This window comes from Pteropus alecto, unplaced genomic scaffold (assembly GCF_000325575.1).
Source record: "Pteropus alecto unplaced genomic scaffold, ASM32557v1 scaffold171, whole genome shotgun sequence".
NCBI lineage: Eukaryota > Metazoa > Chordata > Mammalia > Chiroptera > Pteropodidae > Pteropus > Pteropus alecto.
In genome coordinates, this window is record NW_006431925.1 from 5,079,178 (window position 1) to 5,105,612 (window position 26,435).

General features: G+C 32.3%; 1 protein-coding gene across 1 annotated transcript in view; it reads right to left on the reverse strand.

The window, feature by feature from the left end:
* HECTD1 (HECT domain E3 ubiquitin protein ligase 1) overlaps positions 1-26,435 on the reverse strand; it is an 80,817-nt gene that overhangs the window by 23,887 nt on the left and 30,495 nt on the right. Inside the window, exons 11-24 of the mRNA XM_006906863.3 lie at positions 20,897-21,035; positions 20,537-20,707; positions 16,977-17,199; positions 16,188-16,451; positions 16,016-16,092; positions 11,900-12,034; positions 11,140-11,286; positions 9,993-10,087; positions 5,846-5,951; positions 4,136-4,270; positions 3,447-3,586; positions 2,849-3,172; positions 1,708-1,874; positions 1,437-1,613 (exon numbers count right to left, since the gene is read on the reverse strand). Of these exons, the coding sequence (XP_006906925.2) occupies positions 1,437-1,613; positions 1,708-1,874; positions 2,849-3,172; positions 3,447-3,586; positions 4,136-4,270; positions 5,846-5,951; positions 9,993-10,087; positions 11,140-11,286; positions 11,900-12,034; positions 16,016-16,092; positions 16,188-16,451; positions 16,977-17,199; positions 20,537-20,707; positions 20,897-21,035 (2,300 nt within the window). The remainder of the gene's footprint in view (positions 1-1,436; positions 1,614-1,707; positions 1,875-2,848; positions 3,173-3,446; positions 3,587-4,135; positions 4,271-5,845; positions 5,952-9,992; positions 10,088-11,139; positions 11,287-11,899; positions 12,035-16,015; positions 16,093-16,187; positions 16,452-16,976; positions 17,200-20,536; positions 20,708-20,896; positions 21,036-26,435) is intronic.

The following is a 26,435-nucleotide window of genomic DNA, read 5'->3' on the forward strand; positions in this document are numbered from 1 at the left end:
TGTTTAAATTGATATCTAATGGGAACAAGATAGGGTATATACATACTATCCATAAGTATACAGAGACAAAACTGAACTCCTCCTATCCCCAAAACACAGATTAAAAGATAAAGTTAGTAATAACTAGCCATTATTAGAAATGGTCAGCTTAAGTATTTAAAAGTTAAAAATCCTCTCTGACGTAACAGTTTTAAGGTACGACTTAACAGGAATGGCCAACTTGGTGAGCCAAAACTCTTGATTCCCCACATTTGTCAAATCAGCGGAGAAAAAAAAAAAAGCTTTTCTTATATGCTAAATTCTGAAATTAAGATCCCCATTTTCCTATGTGGTTGCTTCAGTTGATTTTGGCCTAAGAAAAATGAACTGTACTCACATATCTCTAACTAGCCCACACGCTTAAAAGCCAAATCAAACAATATAAAAGAAAGAATATTAACTAAGATGTAAAAATCAAGAACATTTGAAATGTCTGAGTTGAATGGTAATATTGTCATCTCAACGATTACTGGTTTTTATGAATTCTGGCGGTTATCGTCGATACATGCTCACTCACTGTAAACTGGCTATGGCGACAATGATTTGCAATTAGGGTATGACTATAGAGAAACGCATTTGTTAGTAAGATAAATCAAGGACAAGAATCTTAAAAGCAATAAAAATCAGAGTTTATCTAAGTAAATTGATGCCTTTATCACACAGAACATGAACATATTAAGATATTAAATGCTACTCATTCTAAGCACTGTCAGTTTTATTATAGCTCTTTAAATATCTGGTGTTGACAATATGAACATTTTCCTATTCTTTTTGTTTTTAATGCTAGGCGAAATTCAAAGGAACCCACTACTGGTTAGGCAAATTATCCGCTAATAAATCAGCCTTTTAAGTTATAAGAAAAAAATTAGTCATAGTAGTTGCTTCTGGGAGTTGATAGCAATTTACTAAGTGGGTATAGACTTCCCTAAAACCTATAGCAACAAAGGTTAAAAATGAACTGAATGTAAACAATAACCACCATTAGAAAACACGAAAGTTTAAAATCCCAAAGAAAAAAGCTGGTAGTCTGACAAATATTGTGAAATTGCTTATAATCTAATAAATAAGGAGGCTATGATTCTTGTTCTATGCTTTCCTGAAAAACGGTAACTATAAATGTTAATGCTTTTTCTTCTACGTGATTTATATAATAGAGTAAAACATGATTCCCTGACTCCTGTCAGACTAACGAGATAAAGACAAGCACAAGAAATTAAGATAAAAAGCAATGGAAATTTATGAATAAACTTAAAAAAAAAAAAAAGCAGAAAATGTGCTATGAGGGTATTCAATTTATACTAGCTTATTAATCACTTCAAAATATTAGCAACAAATTTTGAGTCAAAACCTAGGAATTTAAAATTTTCCTACACTACAAATGCTAAGCACCTACTCACCATTATGCAGTTCTCCTGTGACAGTGCCTTCTCCCTGTGGGCTGCCATCCTGATCTCGCCATTTCCAATCAAGGCCTCTGATCACACGAGCCCCTGGTACCATGTATTTCAGAACCTGGGAGCGTACCAGACGTCTCTGTCTTCTAAGATTAGCTTCTGCTTCCTTAGCTGCTTTTCCTGTAAAGTAAAAATTACAGAAATATAAACAAAATCACTTTTGATAAATACAATTATTTTAGTTCATTAGAAAAACCTACTATCATCTTTTTACCTAGCTGATCTTCACATACTCCATTTACAGTGCCATAAAGTTCGAATCCAGACAGTGAGAGGTAGTGAGTTTGTCCACTAGCATTCTTCCCCATCTGTTTAATTCTCACATGTCGCCACCCTTGTTTCTCATCCTTTGGTGGATCAAGAGGCCAGGTTGCTGTTGATCTGTTAATGTGTTAAAGAAAAAATTGTGTAATGTTTTAAAACAGATGAAAAAGATGTTTAAGAGGGGAAGATTTTTACATAATAGAGAACTATAGGAAAAACAAACTAACTTTCATATTGGGTCAACAGTTTGTTACATAAAAATCAAGAAATCAAAGGGAGAAAAATAACAGTCAAAAAAATAAGTTAAATATGAAATGTTTAAATCTATACTATTAATCTGACCGATAACATTAAATGATTTATGAGTAATAAAATCCAAAGAAATATGAAATTTTATGAATATGCTTTTATGAAAGCCTTTAATTATTGCAGTTTTAAACGATATTTAACTTTAAAGCTTGAAAATATTACCTATTAATCCTAATGTTAAGAAATTCCTTCCATATTACATCTAATGCAGTTATTTAACTCCACCTTCTATCTAACCCTCAAACTGTGTCACAATGTACAATTATAACTTATTAGAACTAAAATTTTTAGAAATACTGACCTTCTTCTGTCTTTAAAAAATTTAAATATGGTAAATATATAAAATTTAAGAAAAGAGATACATAAAAATAATAAAAAATTTAAAGTCAGCCATTATTCAATAACCAGCAATAAACCACTGTTGATTTGTTGAACATTCACATTATTATGTGAATATATGAAGTTTAGTAAAAAGCTAATTCCATTTGTTTTGGTGTTTATTTCGTGTGCTATATACACGCATGTAACACTATGTATCAATTTCTTTTTAAATAAAATATACTTAGCTTTCTACTAATGTTTAATTTAAAGCTTTTGGCAAAGTTTTGGTAAACTTTTGGTAAAGAATTTCAAGTTTTAATACCTAAATTGTATTAAGTGATATTTTTAGAATGAAAATCTTGCTTCAATATCTGACGAAGAGAACTCTAAGGTTATATAATTATAAAAATAAACAAAGCTCTTTATTGAGTTTTCCAGTTCAGAAAGACTCCTCAACTAACCCTGGTTCATTGAGACTGCAGTCATCAACATGGGTATACAAAGACGTCCAGTTCTGTCCATCTTTGGATACCTGGAAAACCCAATTTCTCAGTGCAGACCTTCCATAACCACGAGCATGACGGAGTGTATATGCTGAAGGTATCACCCAGAGACCCAGATCTATGGCAAACCAGGCATTCTTATCATCATTGCTATGACAATTTAAAGCTGAATTATCACGACTTAATATGTCTTCTAAGCGTCCATAAGGTAGATTTCTTCCTTCTGATGATGTTACTACTACAAGTCCATAAGCTGCTGGATTTACCCATTCATATGCAGTTCTACACAAAAATAAAAAAAATATATTAAGTTAAAACTATTAAAATAACTGCATTTGTTCATATTAGCTTTTTTCCACATGAAGTCATGTCAATTTTTAAAATTCTACAATTAATAATTCAGATCTTTTTTTCTTCACAAATGTAATGTAGACAGTCATAAATTTAACCTATAAGACAAAGCTCCTAAACTATAAGATACTCAAATTTTATTCTGTTACCTAGTATTCTTTTTCCAGGTGTATGTTTTCACTCTTCATTAAATAGAATGACTTACTTGGCATTTGTCCCAATCCAGTAAATGATTCCATTTTCATCAAAGTCATGCTGGTGCCGAAATATAAAATTTTGGCCTTCTCTTAATTTTCGAACAAAAACAAATGAAGATCTATCAAAGTCATACCACTGCTTTGCTACCTAAACCAAAGAAAATCCAGAAGATACCTTAATAATGCTATTTTAAAACATACTGCCCACTTTTTTCCTATCTCTTTAATGTGAGTTGTTTCAGTATAACAAATACTCATTAAAGAATATTTTGCAAAACAAAAAAAAAAATAGAAATGTCCACAACCAAAGTACCCCACTATTAATATCGTAGAGTATTTCTTTAGTCTATTATTTCAATGCATATGATAAAACAAAGTCTTTTGATCATTTTTCTTTTGTCAGTCTTCATACATTTTACAGCTATATAATAGTATTCGAATTAATGCTAATAACTATCAATTCCTTTATTGACTGGCATTAAGTTTTGTTACTATTTTAGTATTACAAATAACTATAATAAACATCTTTCTGAAGAAATCACTTACAGTGTATAAAGATTATTTTCTTAGAATAGATTCCTAACAATGAAATTACTAGGTCAAATTGAATTACCAATATACTTCCCAATTACTTTATTCTAAAGAGCTAAACGACAACAGAGAATGCTTATTTCACCATGCCCTCGCAAGAGCTCACCATTTTTAAGAGATACTGTTCCAAAGATTCAACTGTAGCCAAGGGTTCCATCTTCAACATCCTGCCAGTCCTGTCTATCAAGGCAGTTTCACCAGGTGCACGTTCCAACCGAAATCTTAATCTTCTTGTAAGTATCTACATAGAAATGACCAAAATGCTTCAGAAAACACCTGGCATTTTTCTTACAATTGTAAAAATGAGATATGTTACATGAACACAGTAATTCAGATTTATAAAGAAAAACCATAAATGAAGGATCGATGTCTGTTTTCTATTGAATATATAAATATTTTTAAAAAGATCCAGTGAATAAGTGATATTGGTTTTCAAGAAAGTTAATTACTTAAAATTTCTAAATGACTTCGAATATAAATGGTGTAAATAAAATTATTATAAAATACTTTTACAGAAGTATTACATCTCTATAGCTCCCAATCCAATATGTTTTAGTAAGAACAAGTAAGAAACAATTTGAGATAGTTTCACTGCTGTTTAAATCTTAACTAATTCCTATAGACACATCACTAAATATTTATATGTGCATTTGGATAGCATTTTAGACTGCAAAATTACCAGAAGGCAACATTCCTAGCCTTCCTGTCTTTGTATCCTGCAATCTCCTGAAATGAGAAGTACATAATAAAAGATGCTGGTGTTCCTAGGACTGTAAAAGCAGGAGAATTTCCAATCTTTGAGACTTATCTCTACTTCATTCATTTATCAAGGATAAAGCCTTAAAAAGGACAGACCAAAAAAATACCCTTGCTCCTATATGTTATTCTGTCTGAAACGACACAAAGTAGACCTCTACATCTTATTTAATAATACATACAAAGTCAGCTGTACTAACTACACTTAACTTCTTGGTCAAACTCACTAGGTCTGGGAGTCTAGTGACTTCAATAACACTATTGGGTTCTTGGAGGTATGGCAAGTTTTTTACCTTGAGTAGGCACTGTTTTGGCAAATACAGATTCTTAATCATTTACCATAGGCTATTATATTTAAAAGAAACTTATTTCATGCAGTGGAATGAATGATAGGTTGGACAAAGGCAAAATTTAAGGCCAAAGGACCTGCTAGTAAATACTAAAGGAATCCACAGAAGATGTGATGAAGATATTAATAGCAAGAATATTTGTTTTGTCTATTCATATTTGGATCCCAACTGCTATCAAAAGAATAACTGAATGAATGAATGAAAACCAAATAACATTTAGGAAGAAACAGGCTTTTTATAAATGCATACAATGATAGATTTCTGAAAGAATCAATAGGGTTAGCTAAGGAAAGCCATCTGGCTCTAACCAATAAAATACAGAAAGCAAGAAAAAAAATAGTGCTTAACATATTTTTACATTTTCTCATACGTTAACACACACAGAGATGAACGGACTTAACTCATAATTCTAGAACAAAAGGATGCTTTCTGCTTTTCCACTGATAGTGTCTTTTTCTACTTGTGACCTACCAAATATGATTATTTACAATATTTTACTGAAAATCTACAATGATCTAATTAAACAAAGTAGAACTGAAATGTCAAAACATTCAAGAATCATTAAAAAGAATAATCAAATGGCATTAGGGTTAAAGTCTTTAATAATTAAGCAGAACCGTTATTTAATATACAATGGAGTTTTTTGTTTAAGTATAAGACTGCTCCTAAATGCATTCAGCAATAATAATGACTACATTTTTCATGGTTACCTGTAGGTTGTATGTGGATCCTGGTGTATCATATAAATGAAGAGGTAGGCGTTCAATAGATTCTAGTACAGCTATTAACTTTCGAATTAATGCAACTGCTGGTCGACTGTGAAGAAAAAAATTGTTGTTATGAGTTTTTACATAATTTCATGCAAAAGTTCATACGTAAATTATAATAACTAACCTCATTAGATCCCTACTTTCTTTATGAGTGCAAAGTTTAGTTTTGTATTACACTACATCTAAGCAAAGATAATCTCATAATCCAATTTCCTTCACTTAAGAATAAACTATTGCATTTTTCTTGCAAAGTTTTTATCTACTGCATTCAAAGCAGATGTGTAATTTATTTTTTTTTAAGTTTAAACAATTTTAAGTAACATTTGACACATAAAAAAGAATACATAAAGCAGCAGTTTTGAAAATGATAGTATTTGTTGGCAAAGTAATATCGGTATAATGTTTCTGGAAAATAATTTAACAATTTGTATCAAGAAACTTTAAAAATCATCGATAGCCTTTAACTCAGTAATACCACTTAAAGGAATTTATGTAAAAAAAATGTTTCTACTGACATTAGTATTTCTTAGTATTAAAATATTTTGCAAAGACCTAAAATTTTTAATTCTATATTTAAATAATTATGCACCCATGAAATATGCACTCACTTAAAATATTTAAAACTAATAAAATTTGGTTTCAATTATTTTAAAAATTCACATTCAAAAGTAAATAACATACTAACATGAACATCAACAACCCATGACTAAGCTTCAACTATTATCTACTCATAACCAATTGTTTCTATGTCCCTGCCCATTTCTCTCCTTGCTGTATATTTTGAACAAAATGCCAGAGAACATATTTTATACAGAAGCATTTTTAGTATGTAGTTCAACAAAAGAAGAATTCTTAAAAAACAAAAATCACATCATTATGACACCTAAAAATGAATATTATTTAATATCATCAAATATTTAATCGGTGTTCAAATTTCCAGCTGTCTTTAATCCATTATTAAATATGCTTTAAAAATCTTTCTCATGAGAGAACATTCAAAATGACATAGAAAGTAAAGGCTGTGCACACCTCCTCTAGCAATCACACCAATATTATAACAAAACTACAGAGCAACCAGTACGCAGAATCACCAGAAGTTGGCTGAAGAGAACCCCTATGACTAGGTCACATCAAACAACAGATTACCTCAAACGAGTAGGAGGGGTGGAGACGCAAACCAACCAGGTCCCACAATTACAAGTGGCAATCGAGAATTGGTAGAGTCACCTCCCCCACCTAAAGAACGAGGGGTCCCGGCCGCACACTGGGCTATCCAGCCCAGGGTTCTAGGGCCAGGAAGAGAAGTCCCCACAACCTCTGGCTGTGAAAACCAGCAGATATTGTGGCTGAATGAGACAGGGGACTGCGAGAAGCAGACAACTTCTTTTAAAGGGGCCACACCAGGCCTTACTTGCTGACAGACTCACTCACTCTGAGCTCCAGCACAGGGACAGCTGCTCAAGAGGCACCAGGGACATATGGGGACGTGCTAAGCTCTCAGGCTTCAGGGTGAAGGCTGGAGGGGAGGCTTGCTTCCAGACAGAAGTGCAGGCAGAACCATTGTTTCTTTGTTGAGCCCTCCCCATACCCAGCCTGCAGGTGCAGGTGCCATCAACCTGCATAACACAGGTCGCTCAGCCCAGGTGATTCCGAGACTCCACCTCTCCCAACGTACGGGCCCACCCAAGCTGCTCCCGGTGATGTAATTCCATACAAATGGTTGTCTTGGCTCCTGCTGCAAAATTTCATAAAATCTCTCAAAGGCTCACAAAACCCAAAGAAATAGCATCTGGCCTTGGCATGGCCTGTACTTCTTGCTGAGTAGCCCTAAGCCCTGCACCAGTGGCAGCCAGCATCGGTTTCTGACTCAGACACTCAAAAGCACAGATGGCAGCCATATGTGGATTTCTTGGTGACTCTTATCAGGTGGCCCCAGAGGTGCACAGGCTACAGCTGAACTTAGCCTGCAGCTAGAATTACCCCAAGTTTCTGCCATAGGGCCCCACAGCACACCTACTACATAAAGCCACTCTACTATGATTGGGAGACTTAGGAGCCTGACCTAATACATAGAAACAGACATAGAAAGGCAGCCAAAATGGGTAGACAAAGAAGCATGTCCTACATAAAACAAACAAAGCTCCAGAAAGAAAAGAAATCACCAAAATAGAGACAAGCAATATACCAGATGCAGAGTTCAAAACACTGTTTATAAGGATGCTCAGAGAACTTGGGGGAATAGTAGATGAATTCAGTGAGAACTTTAACAGAGAGAAAAAACAAAAATGGAGATGAAAAACATAATAGGGAGCCAGTCATAAATGAAGAATAAAATATCTGAGATGAAGAATACATTAGAGGGAATCAACAGAGTGGATGAAACGGAGGATCAAAATCAGTGACGCAGGACATGGGGTAGCAGAGGACACCCAATCAGAACAGCAACAAGAAAAAAATCCAAAAAAATGAAGATAATTTAGGGAGTCTATGAATAACATCAAGTGTAACAATGTTCACATCATAGGGGTACCAGAAGGAGAAGAGAGAGAGGAAGGAATTGAAAACCTATTTTAAGAAATAATGACAGAAAATTTCTCTACTCTGGTGAAGGAAATAGACATACAACCCCAGGAAGTTCAGAGAGTCCTAAATAAGATGAACCCAAAGGAACCCACATCAAGACACATAATAATTAAAATGACAAAGGTTAAATTCAAGGAGAGAAGCTTAAAAGCAGCAAGAGAAAAGCAATTAGTTACATACAAGGGAGCACCCATAAAACTGTCAGCTGATTTCTCAACAGAAACTTTACAGACCAGAGAGCTTGGTACAAAATACTCATATTGATGTAAACCCAGGATCTATAACCAAGATTACTTTACCCAGAAAAGTTATCATTTAGAATAGAAAGACAGATAAAGAGCTTCCTAGACAAGAAAAAACTAAAGGAGTTCATCGCCACCAAACCAGTATTACAGGAAATGTTGAGAGATTTCTTTAAGAAGAAAAAAATATGTACCAAAACTATAAATAAAAAATGGCAATAACTACATATCTATCAACAAGTACTTCAAATGAAAAAGAATTAAATGTTCCAAACAAAAGACAAGGTAGCTGAATGGATAAGAAAACAAGACCTTTACATAGGCTGCCTATAAGAGACTCACTTTAGATTAAAAGACACGCACAGCCTAAAAGTAATGGGATGGAAAAGATATTTCATGATGGACCTAGAAGGTAGTGTGATGAGTGGAATAAGTCAGATAAAGGAAGGCAAATGCATATGATTGCACATATAAGTGGAATCTAAAGAACAAAATAACCAAATGAATCAGGAACAAATTCATAGATACAGAGAACATTTTGAGGGTTACTAGATGGGAAGGGGGTTGGGAGCAGTTGGTGAAAAGGGGGGAAGGCATTAAAAAGTACAAATTGGGGGAGGGGGGGTGGCTCCATAGTGTAGTGGTTAGCATGTCTGCTTTACACGCAGAAGGTCTTGGGTTCGCGCCCCAGGTGGAGCCACGGACCACACCACAGGTGCGCCAGGCCCTGGGTACACCAAGCCCTAATGCACCAGGCCCCGGGTACGCGCCACAAGCGCATAGGAGGAGACACCCAGCCTTCAGAGATCCAGTTCTTAAGGGGAAACGGCAACATTCATAGGTCAGGGGTGGAAGTTGGAGGGGGGAGTGGGAATTAAAGGGGAAGGGGGAAGAAGTACAAATTGGTAGTTACAAAATAGGGAGATAGCACAGCATAAAGAATATAGCCAATAATATTGTAATAACTATACAGTGTCATGGTAATAGATTTATTGGGGTGATCACTTTCTGAGTTATATGGATATCTAATCACTATGTTGTGTACCTGAAATTAATAAAGTATTGTATGCCAACTACAACTGAAAAGTAAAAAATTATTTAAAAAAAATTTTTCTCTTTATCATGCATTTATAATGTAGGCTACTTTTTTATTGACTAAAAAGTTCTTATTTTGTGTATAAATACTGTATTAGATTCTATTTTAAAATATACCAACTTGAAAAAACTGTAAATATCAAATTAAAAGAAATGTGGGCATTTACCTTTCATCATCTTCATTTTCACTAAAGGCTGTTTTAAAAACATTTATTCTTTCTATCAGTTGACTACAATCTTGTTTCATATCTAAATCCATGCTCTAAAGAAAACAAAAAGGAGAAAAGTATGAACAAAATGTTTTAAGGCTGTTATTAAAATTATCAAAAACACAGGCTACAAAAATGAATATTAATATTAAATACAATCTAACTGAAATTATTTTCTTTTCATTAAAATTCTTTTAACTACTATATGACTAGTAAACCATAGCTAACATATACAAAGATTTTTTTCTTCCTTCTCAATTTTAAAATAGACTAACAATTACATCGTTATTATCAATTTGTCCAGTGTAGTATATGTAAGGTGGTTTCAGATTTATGAATATTTTATATTTTAACAGTATTATTTAATATTAGAAAAATAACTGCTTTATAAAAATGATTTCATAGATAGCACTGATGTAATATATCAATATAATTTTAATAAATGGTAATAAATGCAAATCATAAAATTAATAAAAGAAAATATGATACTGCAGTTAAAGTGAATCTTTAATGTATCACCACATATAATGATTAAGATCAAGAAATTAAGTGGGCAATAGAACTGAAATAAGGAGAAAGCTTTCATTTTTTACATTTATGCTAGAATGTTACAATAAGCATGTTTCATTTTAAAAATAAAAGTTATCACAATAGATATTAAAGGTAGAAGAAACTGAAGAAAAATATAAAGTTATTAACAAATACCTGTCAAATATTCATATAAACATCCTAAACATTCATTGCTCATAAATTTTATGCAAATAATTCAGGTATTTAAGAAGGTCTACAGACTAATTCCATTTTTAACAAGGAAATCAAAGCAGTGAATAATGTTAAATCAGGCTAAAGTAAGTGTTTTCTTCAACAAAATCTTGAACAAATTATAATTAGGTAATTCAAAAATCTAAATAAGTAGACTCAATTATTTAATTCTATTGGCTCAAACTAGTACTACGACTTAAAGGCTGGAGAAATTATAAATATTAATATTTATTACTCAAGCTTTTAATATTTCTTGACAAAGTAAATATCACTCTTCCAAAAGTTTACCTACCAATAATTTCTGAAACTACATACTTTGTTTTGTACTACTTCATAAACTTACATTGTTTAAAACAGTAAGAAGTGCTTGTACCAAGCCACTACTGCACATTTCATATGGTGAAATTGTGTTTTCATCCTTCAAAAGTACAATTAGATTTTCTAAAGCTGTCTTCATTAAATCTCTCCAAGTGTTTTCACTCTCAATACACTACAAGAAAAAATATTTTTGAATAAAAACAATCAAAAAGGTCTCAATATTCTTAATTTATCAAAACATCAATTACCATGAAAATAAATTAGATATTAAACGATTAAGAAGTTCAAATTATTAATGCAAATTACCTGTACCAGGGTTAGCAAACTTTTTTTTGTAAAACACCAACAGTAAATATTTTAGCCTTTATAGGTCATGTGGCCTCCATCACACTTCTAGAACTCTGCTATTGTAGCCACCAAAGTAGTTACAGACAATATGTAACTCAATAAACATGGCTGTGAACAATAAAACTACTTATGGACACTGACATTACATTTTCATATAATTTTCATGTGTCATAAAATAATCTTACTTGTTTATAACCATTTAAAACTAAAAACCAATCATACAATTCTCATCTAGCAAAAAAGTAAAATAAAATAAAATAAAAATGTAAAAATCATTCTTACTTCACAAAGCCATACAAAATTAGGTGGCAGGCCAAATTTAGCTCATGGGTGATAATTTGCTGGCCCCTTATCAATACCCAGAATATAAAGGAAAAAGGGGAAAAACTAAACCAAAACTAAACACTGCATGTCATAAAATCTGGAGGCTAACATACTTGTCTATTTGTATGAAGTTCCCAAGATGACTCTAACTGAGTTGCTATGTTTCTGAGTGTTACCACTACTCCACGAGGCATGCTTTCAACGGCTTTAAAGTGGTCGTCATATAAATCTCGAGCCATAGTTCGTACCTATCAAAATTAAAACAGCAAATGGGAATTTTCACTATAATTTTACCAAATCTTCTGATTTTTACATACACACACACACACACGCAACTTTTAGAATTAAAATGTTTATGCCATTATCAACTTCCAAAAAATGATACTACTTCTATTCATATGCCAAAATTCTAAAGGTTGAAAAAGTACTCTAGTGTCAAATAAAAGAACCAATAGTTTTAATTTTGGTTATTTAAACTTTGTATTCATCATATACCAAAAAGCTTATTTAATTTAAACCAAATTTAACAATCTAAAAAATTAATTTTGCTTTTTTTTAATTAAAGTAATCTGTTTATGTTGAACCACTTAGAAAATAAAAATAAAAAAAAAAAAAAAAGGAAAAGAAAATTAAGCCACCTGTAATTCCGTCAACCAAAGCCTTTTAACATTCTGGGGTATACCTTAGGTTTTATGTCTTTTTTCTATTTACGTTATTCACACAAAATACAATTTATATCACACTCATATGTGTACATATTTCATCAGAAGGAATGACTGTATTGTTCGCTTAGATACTAATTACCTTTCATTTAAATTAAATTAATGTTATTGGAGAGAACAACCCATACACGTCGTAGACTTGAGTCTGATGAAAGTTCGTACATAACACTTTTAAAATAAATGCTTAAATAATGTAAATTTAGGCTTTATACAGTTTCATTTAAATCACTAACCTAGCATAACCCTAATGTAATATAAACCTATTTGCTCCAAAAATGAATTAGTAGTACCTTTCCATTCTGATATGCCTTTCACAATTAAAAGATAAGTAACTTTTCGGTATTAGACAATACTGAAGAAAGTATCCCTTTATAAAACACTATTAACAAATAAAACCAGAGCTTAAAACTAATAAATTATTTTTATCTAAAATTAGTTTATTTTGATACATACTGCTTTCATACACAAAATAGTCACATGACTGAATTATTATTAAAGAAAATGGACCAATAATTACACATTTTTAAGAAAATGAAAATATAGGACTGAGACAATGTTCTCCTTGATTTACTTTTCTTTTTTATTGTGAAATTTCAGTTCCCTGGGAGTTAGCCTAGATTTCATTGGTCAATACCACAAATCAGATACTCCAAGAAATTCTTGATAGCTGGGTGATAGCTTTAAAAAGAATTACAGTTGATTTTCATTATTGGAAAATTATTTGAAAATGCGAATTCACTGACTAAAATTTATTGTAAGCCCCAAAACAATACTTGCAGCACTTTCAGTCATTTACAAGGCATGGCCAGTACAGGGAAAACTTAAGAGTTTCTTCACGTGCATGTTCCCAGCTGAGGTCAAACAAGGTGACACTCTACCTTCTTGTTTTAGCTCTTATACTATAAACAAGAGTCCTTTTCATGGTCTATTTTGTGCCACATTTTTTCACATTTTTGTGCTTTTTGTTTATTTCAATTTTTAAAATAGCCCCAAACACAGTGCTGAACTGCAGTCAATGTTCCTAAGTTCAAGAGGCACATGTGCCTTATGGAGAAAATACATGTGGTTAAATAAGCATTGTTCAGCCATGATAGTGCTGTTTGCCACAAGTATAACGCTAAGAATAAACAATACATATCAAATATGATGCCTTTAAACAAAAATACACATAAAATAAAGCTATACATGGATGAGATGACAAAAATGTGACCAGAGTCTCACAGAAACCTAACCCTTTATTTTCCCTAGGAACAATTCCCCTAGTAGTTATAGAACGTAACTACTATAAATAATGAAAATCAACTGTATTTAGTTCAAATTCCTTTTAGCATCTGATGATTATCTTTAATTGAGATTATGTCGTCCTCAAGTGCCCTTAATATATTCTGAATTAGAAGAAATTTCTGGCCTCACACTCTCTTTAAAAAACATAGAAGCAATTACGAAATAACATACAGTCATAGGCCACTTAATGACAGGAATACATTCTGAGAAATGTGTTGTTAGGTGATTCCATTGTGCAATCACAGAGTGTACTTACACAAACCTTGATGGTATAGCTTATTACACACGTAGGATATAGGGTATAGCCTATTGCTCCTCGGCTATAAATCTCTACAGCATATTACTATACAACACAAGATTAAATCAAACATAAGAGAAAATGATGCACCCAAGAGACAGGGTAAACATAAGGTATGAGGCTGTTGCCAGCATAACATGGCATAATGTTTTATAGAAAATCTACTTTTTATGTAAGTAAAAAGAAAATGTCTAAAATAATAAAGTCATTTGTTATCATTATCAAAATTATGTACTGTACATAACTGTGTATGTTATACTTTTATACAACTGGCAACGCAATAGGTCTGTTTATACCAGAATCACCACAAACGCATGAGTAATGCACTGTCATATGACATACAACGGCTACTTCGCTAGGTGATAGGAATTTTTCAGCTCCATTATAATTTTAATGGGACCACCATCAAATATGTGGTCTGTTGTTGCTCAAAATGTTGTTATGCGGTGCATGAATATATAACTATAGAAGTAATATAAAGAGAGTGCATATGCACAAGTGAGTGGTTATGTTCCTGGAAATATCTCAGGGATGGTCCTGGACATTAACAACTGGAAATGAAGACATCTTTACATATTTAAAAAAAAAAAAAAAACTACTCCAAATAAACCTATTATAATCTCTTCCATGGCCAAAGCCATCAAAACACAAGTACCTGCCTAATTCCAATACCAAAAAAACATTCTTCACATACTGTATAAAAAAAAAACACTTTATATCATTATAGATACAAAGTAAAAATAATCTGTCATCAGAAAATACTGAATCTGACTACTAGGTTTTCTCTTTTAAAAATGAAAAAATGTAAGAACAATTGATATAATAAAGATAGAAATGTACTGAACACATTTTTTTTAAAAAAAATGCATACTTGATAGAATTTAAAAATTAGTACTGTGATTTTGAGGGTGGAGTTAATAATACATTTGTTCCTGTATCTTTTTGAAACAGTGATTCATCTAAGATGGCTATTAAATTAAGCATCAAAATAATCTGAATCTAGGACATGGCACTCAAGATGTTTTTTCATAAAGTATTAAATTAGATTTATAAACTATAATGATGCATTTTCAATCCCACTGTATCACTAAAAATATTACTATCATTAATAATAAAGCATGAGTTTAAAGATTTTACATTAAGTCAAATTATTTAAAAATAACTTAAATTTGATTCTTTGTCTAAATTTTCATTTTGTTTCTATTTTAATGTTGCTATTTAGTATATGTCTAGTTGACCCTTGCTTGGCTTGAATGACAGAATTCTGAACTGCACAGGTCCACTTATACACAATTGTTTTTCAATAAACATGCAGTCAGCCCTCTGTATCCTCTAGTTTCTCATCCATAACCAATCAACAGCTGGATTTTCAATCCACAGCTATGAATCCAAAGATGCCGAGGGCCAACAGTATGCACTGTTTTACAACTTTAAAATAAGGGATTTGAGCATCCTGGGTCCTGGAAACAATCCCCCATGGATACTGAGGGACAACAGAGTTTTTGGAGAGTCAAAAGTTATATATGGATTTTTAACTGCACAAGGGGTCAGCACCCAATACCCATGTTGTTCAAGGACCAACTATATAAAAATTATAAGTAATATATACATATTGTGGAAAATTAAATAATGAACACAGAAAAGAGGAAAACTAAAAGTATGTTAACCAGAAGGGAGGAAGAAGAGGTGAGGGGGGAATTAAATAATTAAATGAATGAATGAATGAAATTTGAAAAATTTTTTAAATTAAAAAATAAAATGTTAATAAACATTGTTGAAATAATTAACCATAAAAAAGTATGTTAGATTAGTGTAGCTTGTTATATGACTCAATTTTTTAAATGCTTAGAATCTACCACTGAAACCTCACCATGTCAGCATAAAAGACTTAAAAAGAAAAATCCTAGCAAATCTCACAAATATACCTTTTGCTTTGTTTTTTCTAACTTAGATTTCAGTTTTCTTCCTCTTTTGCCAGTCCAGCCAGTCACAAATTCTGAACCTTCAAAAATAAAAAAGAACATTTCACAGTATATTTTTTATTATAATTTAATATATTCACTTACTCTTATCTGCTAAAGTTATATACCTACTTACCCAGAGAAGTTTCTGCAGTAAATGAATGTTTGGTTCCTCTATTAGATTCAAATACAAAACCAGGTAAATCTTCTTTCAATATTGTTGCTTGCTGACCATCTGAGTTATGAATTGCAATTTCTCCTTCTTTCAAACATGTTAGTGACCAATTTCCTACTGTGAGTTTAGTGGGTCCTGGTGCTGAGAGTATAGGTTGACTTGAAGTAGATGGCTTTACTTGGCCTCGAGCTCTTTGTAATTTCTCTAAGAATTCACTTCTGCTTTCTATAAAGACAAAATGACTGTTTTAAAACCTTCCTCCTTTCAATTTTTCTTCTATTTTTTTTTTTAAATAAACCTATTGAAATTTCTTATCAAAAAATCTTATCGAAAAACTTAATTAGCAGTTTTATTCTTTGGTATACTCTCACTGGTTTGATATATTTAGGTTTGGCATAAAAAAAATCCTACAGCCACAATTTTTTAAAATCTATGGCTTTTGGGATGTTATAACTTGAGACAGCACTGCACAAGTGTAATTCATCATTACATGACAAAAGACAGCTTTACCTAAAAGACTAGAGTAACAAAAAGAGATATAGTGCTATTCCTTATCTCATACAATAAAAAGGCATTTATGAAATGCTTTCATGGCACAATAATTTTTCTCTGTTGATATTAAAGAAACCAGCCATAAGATCATCAAGGATGTGCTATTTCTATGACAATGACGGCAAAAATATGAGCAGAAAAACAAATTATCAAAATCACAGAAACGAGTAAAACATTTAAATAGAAACAAAATATTACCTGAACTATCCGATCCACCTTCAGGACTACCACTTGAATACATGGTGGCAAGTTTTCCATCCAAGATAAATCTGAACCATCCATTACTGCCGTTAGATAATTCCAAGGCTGCTGCATCACTCCATATGTATAAGCAGTCCCTTCCTCTAATGATTGACCAGTCTCTCCAATGATATGGTTTACCTTGCTGTAATTCTTTAGCATCTTCCTGTGGTTCATCTTCCTAAATGTGTAAAATTATTCAATGAAACATGGAAAATAATTTCTATTCCAAATATTCGTAAGTATTTTTAAAACATGAACATGAATCAAATTTAGAATTAAAACATCCTGAACATAATATTAGTTGCCAGTAGTTTAATTAATAATACATTATTAATTACCTATAACTAAGTCTTACAAATAAGCCCTAAAAATGTTAAGAAATTCATATAAATAATGACCTAAGTTATAACATTTCCAGGTGTAGTGGTAAAGAAGACCAATGGATTAGGTCTACACATAACTAGCTAATTACCTACATCCTCGGTAAACCCACCAATTCTCTGGACCTAACTGCAGAAAAAAAAATGGATCTTTAAACTGGGTCAATAGTATTTGAAACTAGCAGTATAACAGAATCACCAGAGAAGCTTTTGAAGAATAAATTGTTAGGCCCACCCTTAGCCAAGTCAGTCAAATATACTGGATCATTCCTATCATCACAAAAATCTTTTTATCGGAGTATGTTTTTAAAAACTATAAATATTATTTGCCTAGCCTGGTATCCTAAATTTTTTTTACTTTGTTGATATTTAAATATTGAGAATATTCATCTTAAACAAATATGAACTTGGCATGTATGCATGCATGTGTGTATGGGTGTTCTTTTAAACTTTACATATACTTGTTACACCTTAAAGAATAAGTATTTCTATATATTTTTCCCTGACATAGCTTAGAATATTAAAATAAGATTCTAAAATATGGATAATTTTCTCTAAACACAATACCTGTGCTCCAGGCCATGATAGATTAACACATACCAAGACCTGCCATTTTAACCAATAAAAACTAGACAAAATATATGAAAGTGTTTTCAAATCCTGAACAACACAGGACTGTGATCCTCAGAAAATGGAAACAAACCAGGTAAGCCCCTCAGACACAATTTTCAGGCTAAGGTCTTAAGAAGCGGGAACTCAGGGTCCAGCTATATGAGGTGAAGAAATGGAGATCTGTGTTTGAAGAGGCTATGGCAAACGGAATATATGGAGGCTAAATTCAATATAGGGAGTGAAGCAAAAAAGGACCTCTAAAAATCAGTAGTCATAATGAGTCTCTACTGAGTAGTAGACCACTCATGCATAGGGTAATATTCCATTATGGTTGTGCAAAGAACAACTGGAAAAGTGTTAAGGTGAACAATTCCAAGAGGTCACACAAGGTAGTTAGATATTTACATTCCAAACAGTCAGAGTAGAAAATCCTTTGTACTACTAGCTGAAAATTTTCCAAATCCGACAAAAATTGTAAGCCCACAGATCAAAGAAAACTAAACAATCCTGAGCAGTAATGGACACCCACATCTGCATGTGCACACGCAGACTAAACACAGCAAAGCATATCAAAAGTCAAATTGCTAAAAACAAGTGATAAAATTTTTTAAAAAGCCAGAGCATAAAAAGATACGTTACATATAAAGGAATTAAAATGAGAAGTACAGCAAACTTCTCAGTAGGGACTACGCACAACACCTAACAAAGGAACATCCCTTAATGTTCTAGAAAATGATCACACAAGAGTCCTTGTATGCACTAAAAATACCCATCAAAAATGAAGGCCAAATAAAGGTATTTTCAGACAAAATCTGAGAAAACTTTCTGGCTTGCCTTTTTATTTTCTAAACAACGTATTTTGAAGAACATAAGTTTAATATTGATGAAGTACAATTTATGGCCTTATTTTGTTCTTTTATAGTATAACCTTTTGATGCCGTATTTAAGAAATCTTCGTCAAGCTCAAGGTCACTAAGATTTTCTTCTTTTCCCCCTAGAAGTTTTACATTTTAGCTCATACATTTCGGTCTGTGATTTATTTTCTGTTAAATTTTGTATATGGTGTATACGGTAAGGGTCAAGATTTCATTTCTTTTCATATGCTATCTACTTTTCCAAGCATCATTTTTTTGAAAAGATCATCCTTCCCTGACTGAACTGCCTTAGCACTTTGGCTGAAAATCAATTGACTGTATACATGTGGGACATTAATCTATCTTTACAACACTATCACACTTTATTGACTACTATAGTTTTATAAGACTTGAAAATCTGAGGTGTATGTCCTTCAACTTTGTTACTTTTCAAGGTTGCTTTGGCTATTCTAAGCCCCTTGCATTTTCATGTAAGTGTTAGAATCTGCTTATTAGTCTATAAAAAGGACTGCTAGTATGTGTAACCTATTTCTTGAATGTAGAATTCCAGTAGGATCAACCCAGATGTCACCTCTTTTGTTTTTTACTACATTCCCCAGTAATTAAGAAATGCACACACACACATACTCCTTCAGGATTCTACAATTACAACCATACATCATCAGTCTCAAAAAATCAATACTCTGTCACTAATATATAGCAAGCTTTCACTGAATGTTAGAACTAAACCACTGCAATCAGTAGAGACAGATATGGTATATTTTAAATCTGTAATCTAAGGCAAGAATTATCAATAAATGCTGAAATTAGCTGGTAAAAGTTTAATGAGGAATGACATATTTTCACAGTCTCAAATTATCTCCCCACAAATTACTTATTAATTACAAAAAGGAAAAGAGTGACTTTACAATAGAGAAACCTGGCAAAGACAAACACAACCAAGTGATCTAAATTAGCATCAGCAAAAGATCAAACAAGACATCATGGGCCTATGAGAAGGCACACTATGCACTGAGAAGGACATAACATCACCTCTACAGTAATCCTGCTAAAAACACATAACCTGAATTCGATCAAGAAACATGGCATCAATGTACAATGAGAATCACTGTCCAAATTAAGTGGTCTGTCCTCTTCAAAAATGAAAGAAAAAGAAAAGCTAAGAAATTATTGCAGGTTCTCGGGAACGTGATAACTAAATGTAATATGTTCTGGACCAAGGAGAAAAATTGCTATTAAGGACAATGGCAAAATTGAATATTATCTCTGAATTAAATATAATTTTATATAAATATTAAATTTTGTGATTTTGATAACTATCCTAGCATAACATAAGAGAATGTCCTGATTTTTTGGTGAAGTTTTTAGGTATAAAAAGGGCACTATGTATCCAGCTTCTGTCAAATAATATTTTCTTAATGTACACACAAATTAGTGAATCTGGATAGAGGATATCCCCATGTTCTTTATTTGCAACTTTTCTATAAGTTTTACATATTATCAATAATATATTTTATTAATTGGCCAAATTTTTAAAAACAGCACTATTTCATACTGCCATTATTTTGTCAAAATCCATTATAAACTACAAGTAGATTTCCCCAAAAGAAACCTTATTCCTGATACCATGGCAATTAAGATCACTCACCTTTTCTGGTTTTGATTCCTCTTCATTCTCATCATCTGAGGAAGGACCTGCCAAAGTTGACACTTTGCTAATTACACCAAGTCTGGCTAGCTGATCCAGAAAAATATCACCACCTTTATCTACTAAATCTCTTATGATCTGCAAAGCCAGCAAGTGGCCATCATCATCATCCTGGAGAAAATTTTAAAAAAGGAAATTAAAGAAAAATTATAAAAATAAGTTTAGATGCCTGGAGTAGACAAATGCAATAATTTTCACAGACAAAATGATTTACTGAAATTAGGATAAAAATTACATTATTTTACTGACCATTAACTAAAGGGAATCTATAGGAATTTCAAAAAAAGATAAAAAACTGACCTCTTGATCAAGGACAGTTGCAGTGATTTCTACTAGTATTGTAGGCAAATTGTGACCAACATCAGAATCACAAACTTCTTTTAACAGTGCTTCAGAGCAAAAATGAATCATTTTTCGAATCAGAGCAAGACTTGCTTTCCTTGAGAAGTAAAAGAATTTTAGAAAGTCATGATAAAATTAAATGCAAGTACACATTAATGAAAACTAAAATATCCAATCGGGTTTTATATGCTCTGCTAAAACGTAATCTCAATAAAAGAATACAAAAATTTAAGACAATACTAGCACTAGTTTATGATCATTTTTAGGTAATTTCATTTATTTCCTAATATGAATGTACTGAACTCATCAAAACTGAAATTATCTATAATTTTCTTACATGTGCTATTCTATTTTACATTTAAAACTAGCATGACTGTTAATATGCCATGATAATTTTAGAAAATCAAGTAAAGAGTAATGCAATTACTAACAGAATAAATGGTATAAATTGTAACTAACCTGTAATTTCCTATAACCTAAAATACAAAGCTCTAACAATTTATACCTGGTAGTTTATATGCAAATCAAATTTCAAATTAAGCATTTCTGTCATCTGTCAAATTCAAAATCTATGTTCATTTTAAATATATTCTCATATAAATGTTGAGATCCTTATAATCCCATGCCCCCCAATATCTCCACTGTTAACAGTTTTGTTTAGAACATAGGAGATACTCAACAAGTCACACAAACCAACCTCAATTTTATAACAGCAACCCGTTGTTTTAAAATAAACACATATCTACACACATTTAAATTATAATAGCTAAGAGATCATTCTATTATATAAAAGCCAATAATTCATTTATCACATATTTCATAATATTCTAGGCCCTGCACTGCAGATATCATTGCCCTTGAGGTAACTTCCACAGGAAGGATGGAGAGGTAAAAATTGATACTGATACCCAAGAGAAGCATATGATACAGCTGTTAATTCTACAGCGTGTAGTCTCTATTTTGTGTATTTCATAACTCTCTCTAGGGAGAGATTGGTAAAGGGTACACAGTAAGTCCTCACCTAACATAGTGAATAGGTTCCGCGACTTTAAGCCAAATGACGTATAATGAAACCAATTTTACCATAAGCTAATTGATATAAACAAGAGTTAAGTTCCTATAGCAACTCATCAACATTATAATGAAACGATGCCGAACTACATTATTCAAGGCCATGCTGCACAAACTTTCAGCTATAAGATAAATAAGATCTGAGGAGCTAATGTAAAACATGGTAGCTATAATTGATATCATTGTATTTTATCAATGAAATTTGCTGAGAGAGTAGAAAAATGTTCTTACCCCCTCCCCAAAAGAGATGAATATGTGAGGTGATAGATGTGTTAATTAACTAGACTAGACAGAGGAATCCTTTCACAATGTATAGGTATGTAGATCAAACTACCAAGACGTACACTTTAAATATCTCACAATTTTATGTCAATTATACCTCAACACAGCTGGAAAACAAAAAAGATGTTGACAGCTTAAACTACAGCAGATACAGATGTACTAATTCACTACAATATTATTACTTTTTAAGGAAATTCTTAAATGTCTAAGGGGTAAAAATGACATCAGATTTTTAAATGTTTTATTTTTTATTAGTAAGGTATTGTTTTCCCAGGTTAGTTTTTTCCTGTTTCCTCTTGAGCACTGTGCATCTGTCCCTCGAAATGTGATTTTTAAAAAACTAATGTCATTGGCTGATTTAAATCGGCTCTTACATTTTTACCAAAAATTTTATGTGCTCTTTGTATAATAAAGATAGTATTCCTTGGTCATACTTTCTAACAAATACCACTCTGCCAGCCTATTTATTTGGATTAAGAGTTTATATTTATGGCAATTTTATGGCTGTGGGTAATATTGTTTCTGATATTATGTAATTTTGTTTTAAATAAATTTAAAATGACAGGACGAATACAAACAACTTTTGAAAGTCATTCTTCCTATCAAATTCCGATAAATATTTACCATTATTTTCTTTTTGTTTTCTAAGATTTTATTTTAAATCTTTTTTAATCCATTTACAACTAGATATACAATGTAAAGGACTAAGGTGATTTTTTAAAATCAAACTGCAAAGCAGATATTCTAGTACCATTTACTAAATAATCCTCCCTATCTCAAATGATCTATGAAACTTCTATCAGAATACATTCAATTTCTATATATATTATAACGCTCTATTTGGGGAGATACTCTATTCCATTGATTTTATAAACTCTTGTGCCAGTTATCAAAAGATTTAATTACTGAAAGTTTACAATAGCTATTCAGATTTTTCTTCAATAATCTCACTTATTCTTCCAGATGAACTTTAAGATCTGTCAAATTCTAAAACAAATCCTGTAGTTATTTTCTTTAAAACTCCATCGTCTATCAATTTTGAAATAATTTATTTTAGATTACTTAACTATTCTTATCTAAGAACAATTTCCCCCTTTATCCAATCAATCTACCTTCCCTCAAATTGTGATTTTAAAAAAAAATAATAATAATGAATTCTTGAAAATTTCCATTGCTAAAAATCTTGGTCTCATGTTTTGTTATAATAACTCCAAAGATGTTTATTTATCAGACCTCCAAAATTCAATATAGCCTTCCTTCAAAAACAAAGCGAGAAGTCCTCAGTCTACCTTACGAGAGATACATGTCAAATCATCATTTTGTACACTTTAATACAATGTTATATGTCAATTATATCTCAATAAAACTGGGAGATGGGGAACCTTACAGAGAATAATTAGGTTTTTACAAACTACTCCACCATTAAAACTGATATCCTCTGTTTTAAAGCCTTTGCCCATCTGTTGTGTGCCTTTTATGTCCTGAATTGACATTGTGCACAGGCCAGTACTAATAGAAAATAGCTGAAGTCCATATACATGGACTCTCCTTTAACTGCCTGACAGTGTACATTTTTACTCTTTTGATCAAATTTCAAACAGAAACAGTAAAAAAAATTAGGTTGTAATCTATTCCCCTTTGTTTTCAATATTGGTAAATACTTTTTAAATGAACTATCTTTTTTCAAATACTTCTTAATATTGGGCATTACGCTAAACACCTAATGCATTTCTAATTTTTATTCTCACACCTAAAGAGAATTAAGTAGTTATCTCCATCTTAGAGATGAACCAACTAAGATCATTTTGGACCCACTTTGAGCTGACTACAAAGCGTGAGCTCTCAACTAAGACATAATGCTATCTCACTCGCCAGTTACATGTGTCTGCTAATTACTACCTGTGAGAATTTAGCATCAAATGTGCAAAAGCTAAAATTGTGTTTAGACAATCTTCAAACATTTAAAAAATAATGGTAGAAAATAACCATCCAATAAGAGAACTCTGTTATAGGGCACATACTTTCTAATTTTCTGATGGCCTTATAATGAAGCAATTCTATGCTAATCTTTTATTGGCATGACAGCTAGACCTCTAAAATGTTTAGACCAAATTACCTTGTTCAAAATTAAACCTGCTCATTTCTTAAGATGATTCAAATCTTTTATAAAAACAAAACAAAAAAACAGTTGGCCCGACTAACACCTATATCTCATTAGCTGCTTGGGAAAGAACAAAACCAAGTTCTTAAATGTTCACAGTGATTTATTTTACTGCCATTTTTCTCCTATTTAAAGAAGACTACTTTAAAATGTCAACTCAGAATACAGGTATTTAAGGCACTTGAATCCTACTAAACTACATATTCTATTGATCTCCTAAACTTAAAATGACTAAAATCAAATTTTCAATCACTCAGCCAAAAATTCAGCAGTCATTCTTCACCCCTTCCTTTCCTTCATCCCTCACATCTAATTAGTCATCAATCCCTATAAAACCCATCTCCCAACCTCCTGAATTTGTTCTCACAAATCCAGTCCCCCAGCAACTATCTGGAGTTCATACTGCAATGAACCCTTAAGTAGTCTATTTTCATTCTTGCCCTTCTCCAGTCCTTTTCGCCACCAGCCTCCACTGTGATCTTTATAAAAATCACAAATCTGACTGTGACATATTTCCTCATAAGTCTTTAATGATCCTCCTTTAACTGTAGGGTAAAGTCCACAGTCATTATCATGGATCACAAAGGCCTTCATAGGTCATAAAGACTCCTATCTACCTTTTTAATATCATTCACTGAGCTAACCAAACATGTCCCATATTCCATTAATACCAAACTACTTGCAACTGCTAACAAAACACACTCATTCAAACAGTCAGGAACTATCTACTAAGGACCTACTAAATATCAAACCCTATTCTATACCTCCTTGTCTTTGTAGGAATATGGCAGTACCCAAAGGCCGGCTCTCATGGAGCTTATTTTAGAGGGAGAGACAGACAATAAAACAAACAAAAAACTCAAAGAGCAAGATTTCAGACAGTGCAAGCGCAGTAAAGGAAATAAAACATTATGACTGATGTCAAAGGTATCTTAGGGGTAAATTTAAATTAGGTGCACAAACATCAATGGATGTAACATTTGAACTGACATGAAGAAACCAACCATTCAAAAGACCAAGGTACAGAAAGTTTCCAGCAAAGGGAAATAAGTAGAAAAGCCCTAAGGTAAGGATATACCTGGAGTGTTCCAAAAATAGAAAAAAGGCTAGCCCAGTATAAGTGTAATGGGCTAGGGGTTAGATAGTACTAAATGAGGTCAGAGAACTGGGTAAGGCTTATGTTAAGACTGTAAGTCTGAGAGTTAAGGAGTCAAGTTTTAGTTAAAGCCAATTAGAAGGTACTGGAAAGTTTAAACCAGAAAGTGATATAATTATGACTTTTAAAATAACAATCTAATATGTAAGAACAGATTATAAATGGGCAAGAGAGAAAGAGGAGAGACTTGAGTAGTCAAACTACAGAGTAGATACCTTGGACCAGAGTATTAGCAACAGATGGATAGAAATGGCAGACTACGAACACACTATAGAGGAAGAGCCATCAGGATTTGCACCAGGATCAACTGACTCATACCTCCATGCCTTTGCACATACTGGTACCCACCGATCCTTCCAAATCTGCCTACCTAGAAAACTCCCAAGTATCCTTTAAAGCTTAATTTAAATCTCACTTCTATGTAAAATCTTCTCCAATCTGCCCAGTCCAATTAGTTGTTAAATAATCTATATTCTCAGAGAACTGATTATATGTTTAATCTATCACTTACCACCCTGTATTATTACGTCTTCCTCACTAGCCTGGAAAGGTACAGTAAGCAAAAGCTAAATCTCGTTTCCTTGGGCAACTCTTCCAATGGCCATCTCACACTGACTCTAGCAAAAAAAACCCATAAAGTTCAATAAATGTTTGCTTACTCATCAAAATTTCCCTAGAATTGATATTCAGAGCTACAAAAATTGTGTTAGAACCTAGACTTCTTGATTTTTTAAAATATTTATGTCGGATCAGAAGAAAAGACTTATCTTTCCAATCTAATTGCCAATCTCACTTTTATTCTTACCATACCTTTTCAGTATTAAAAG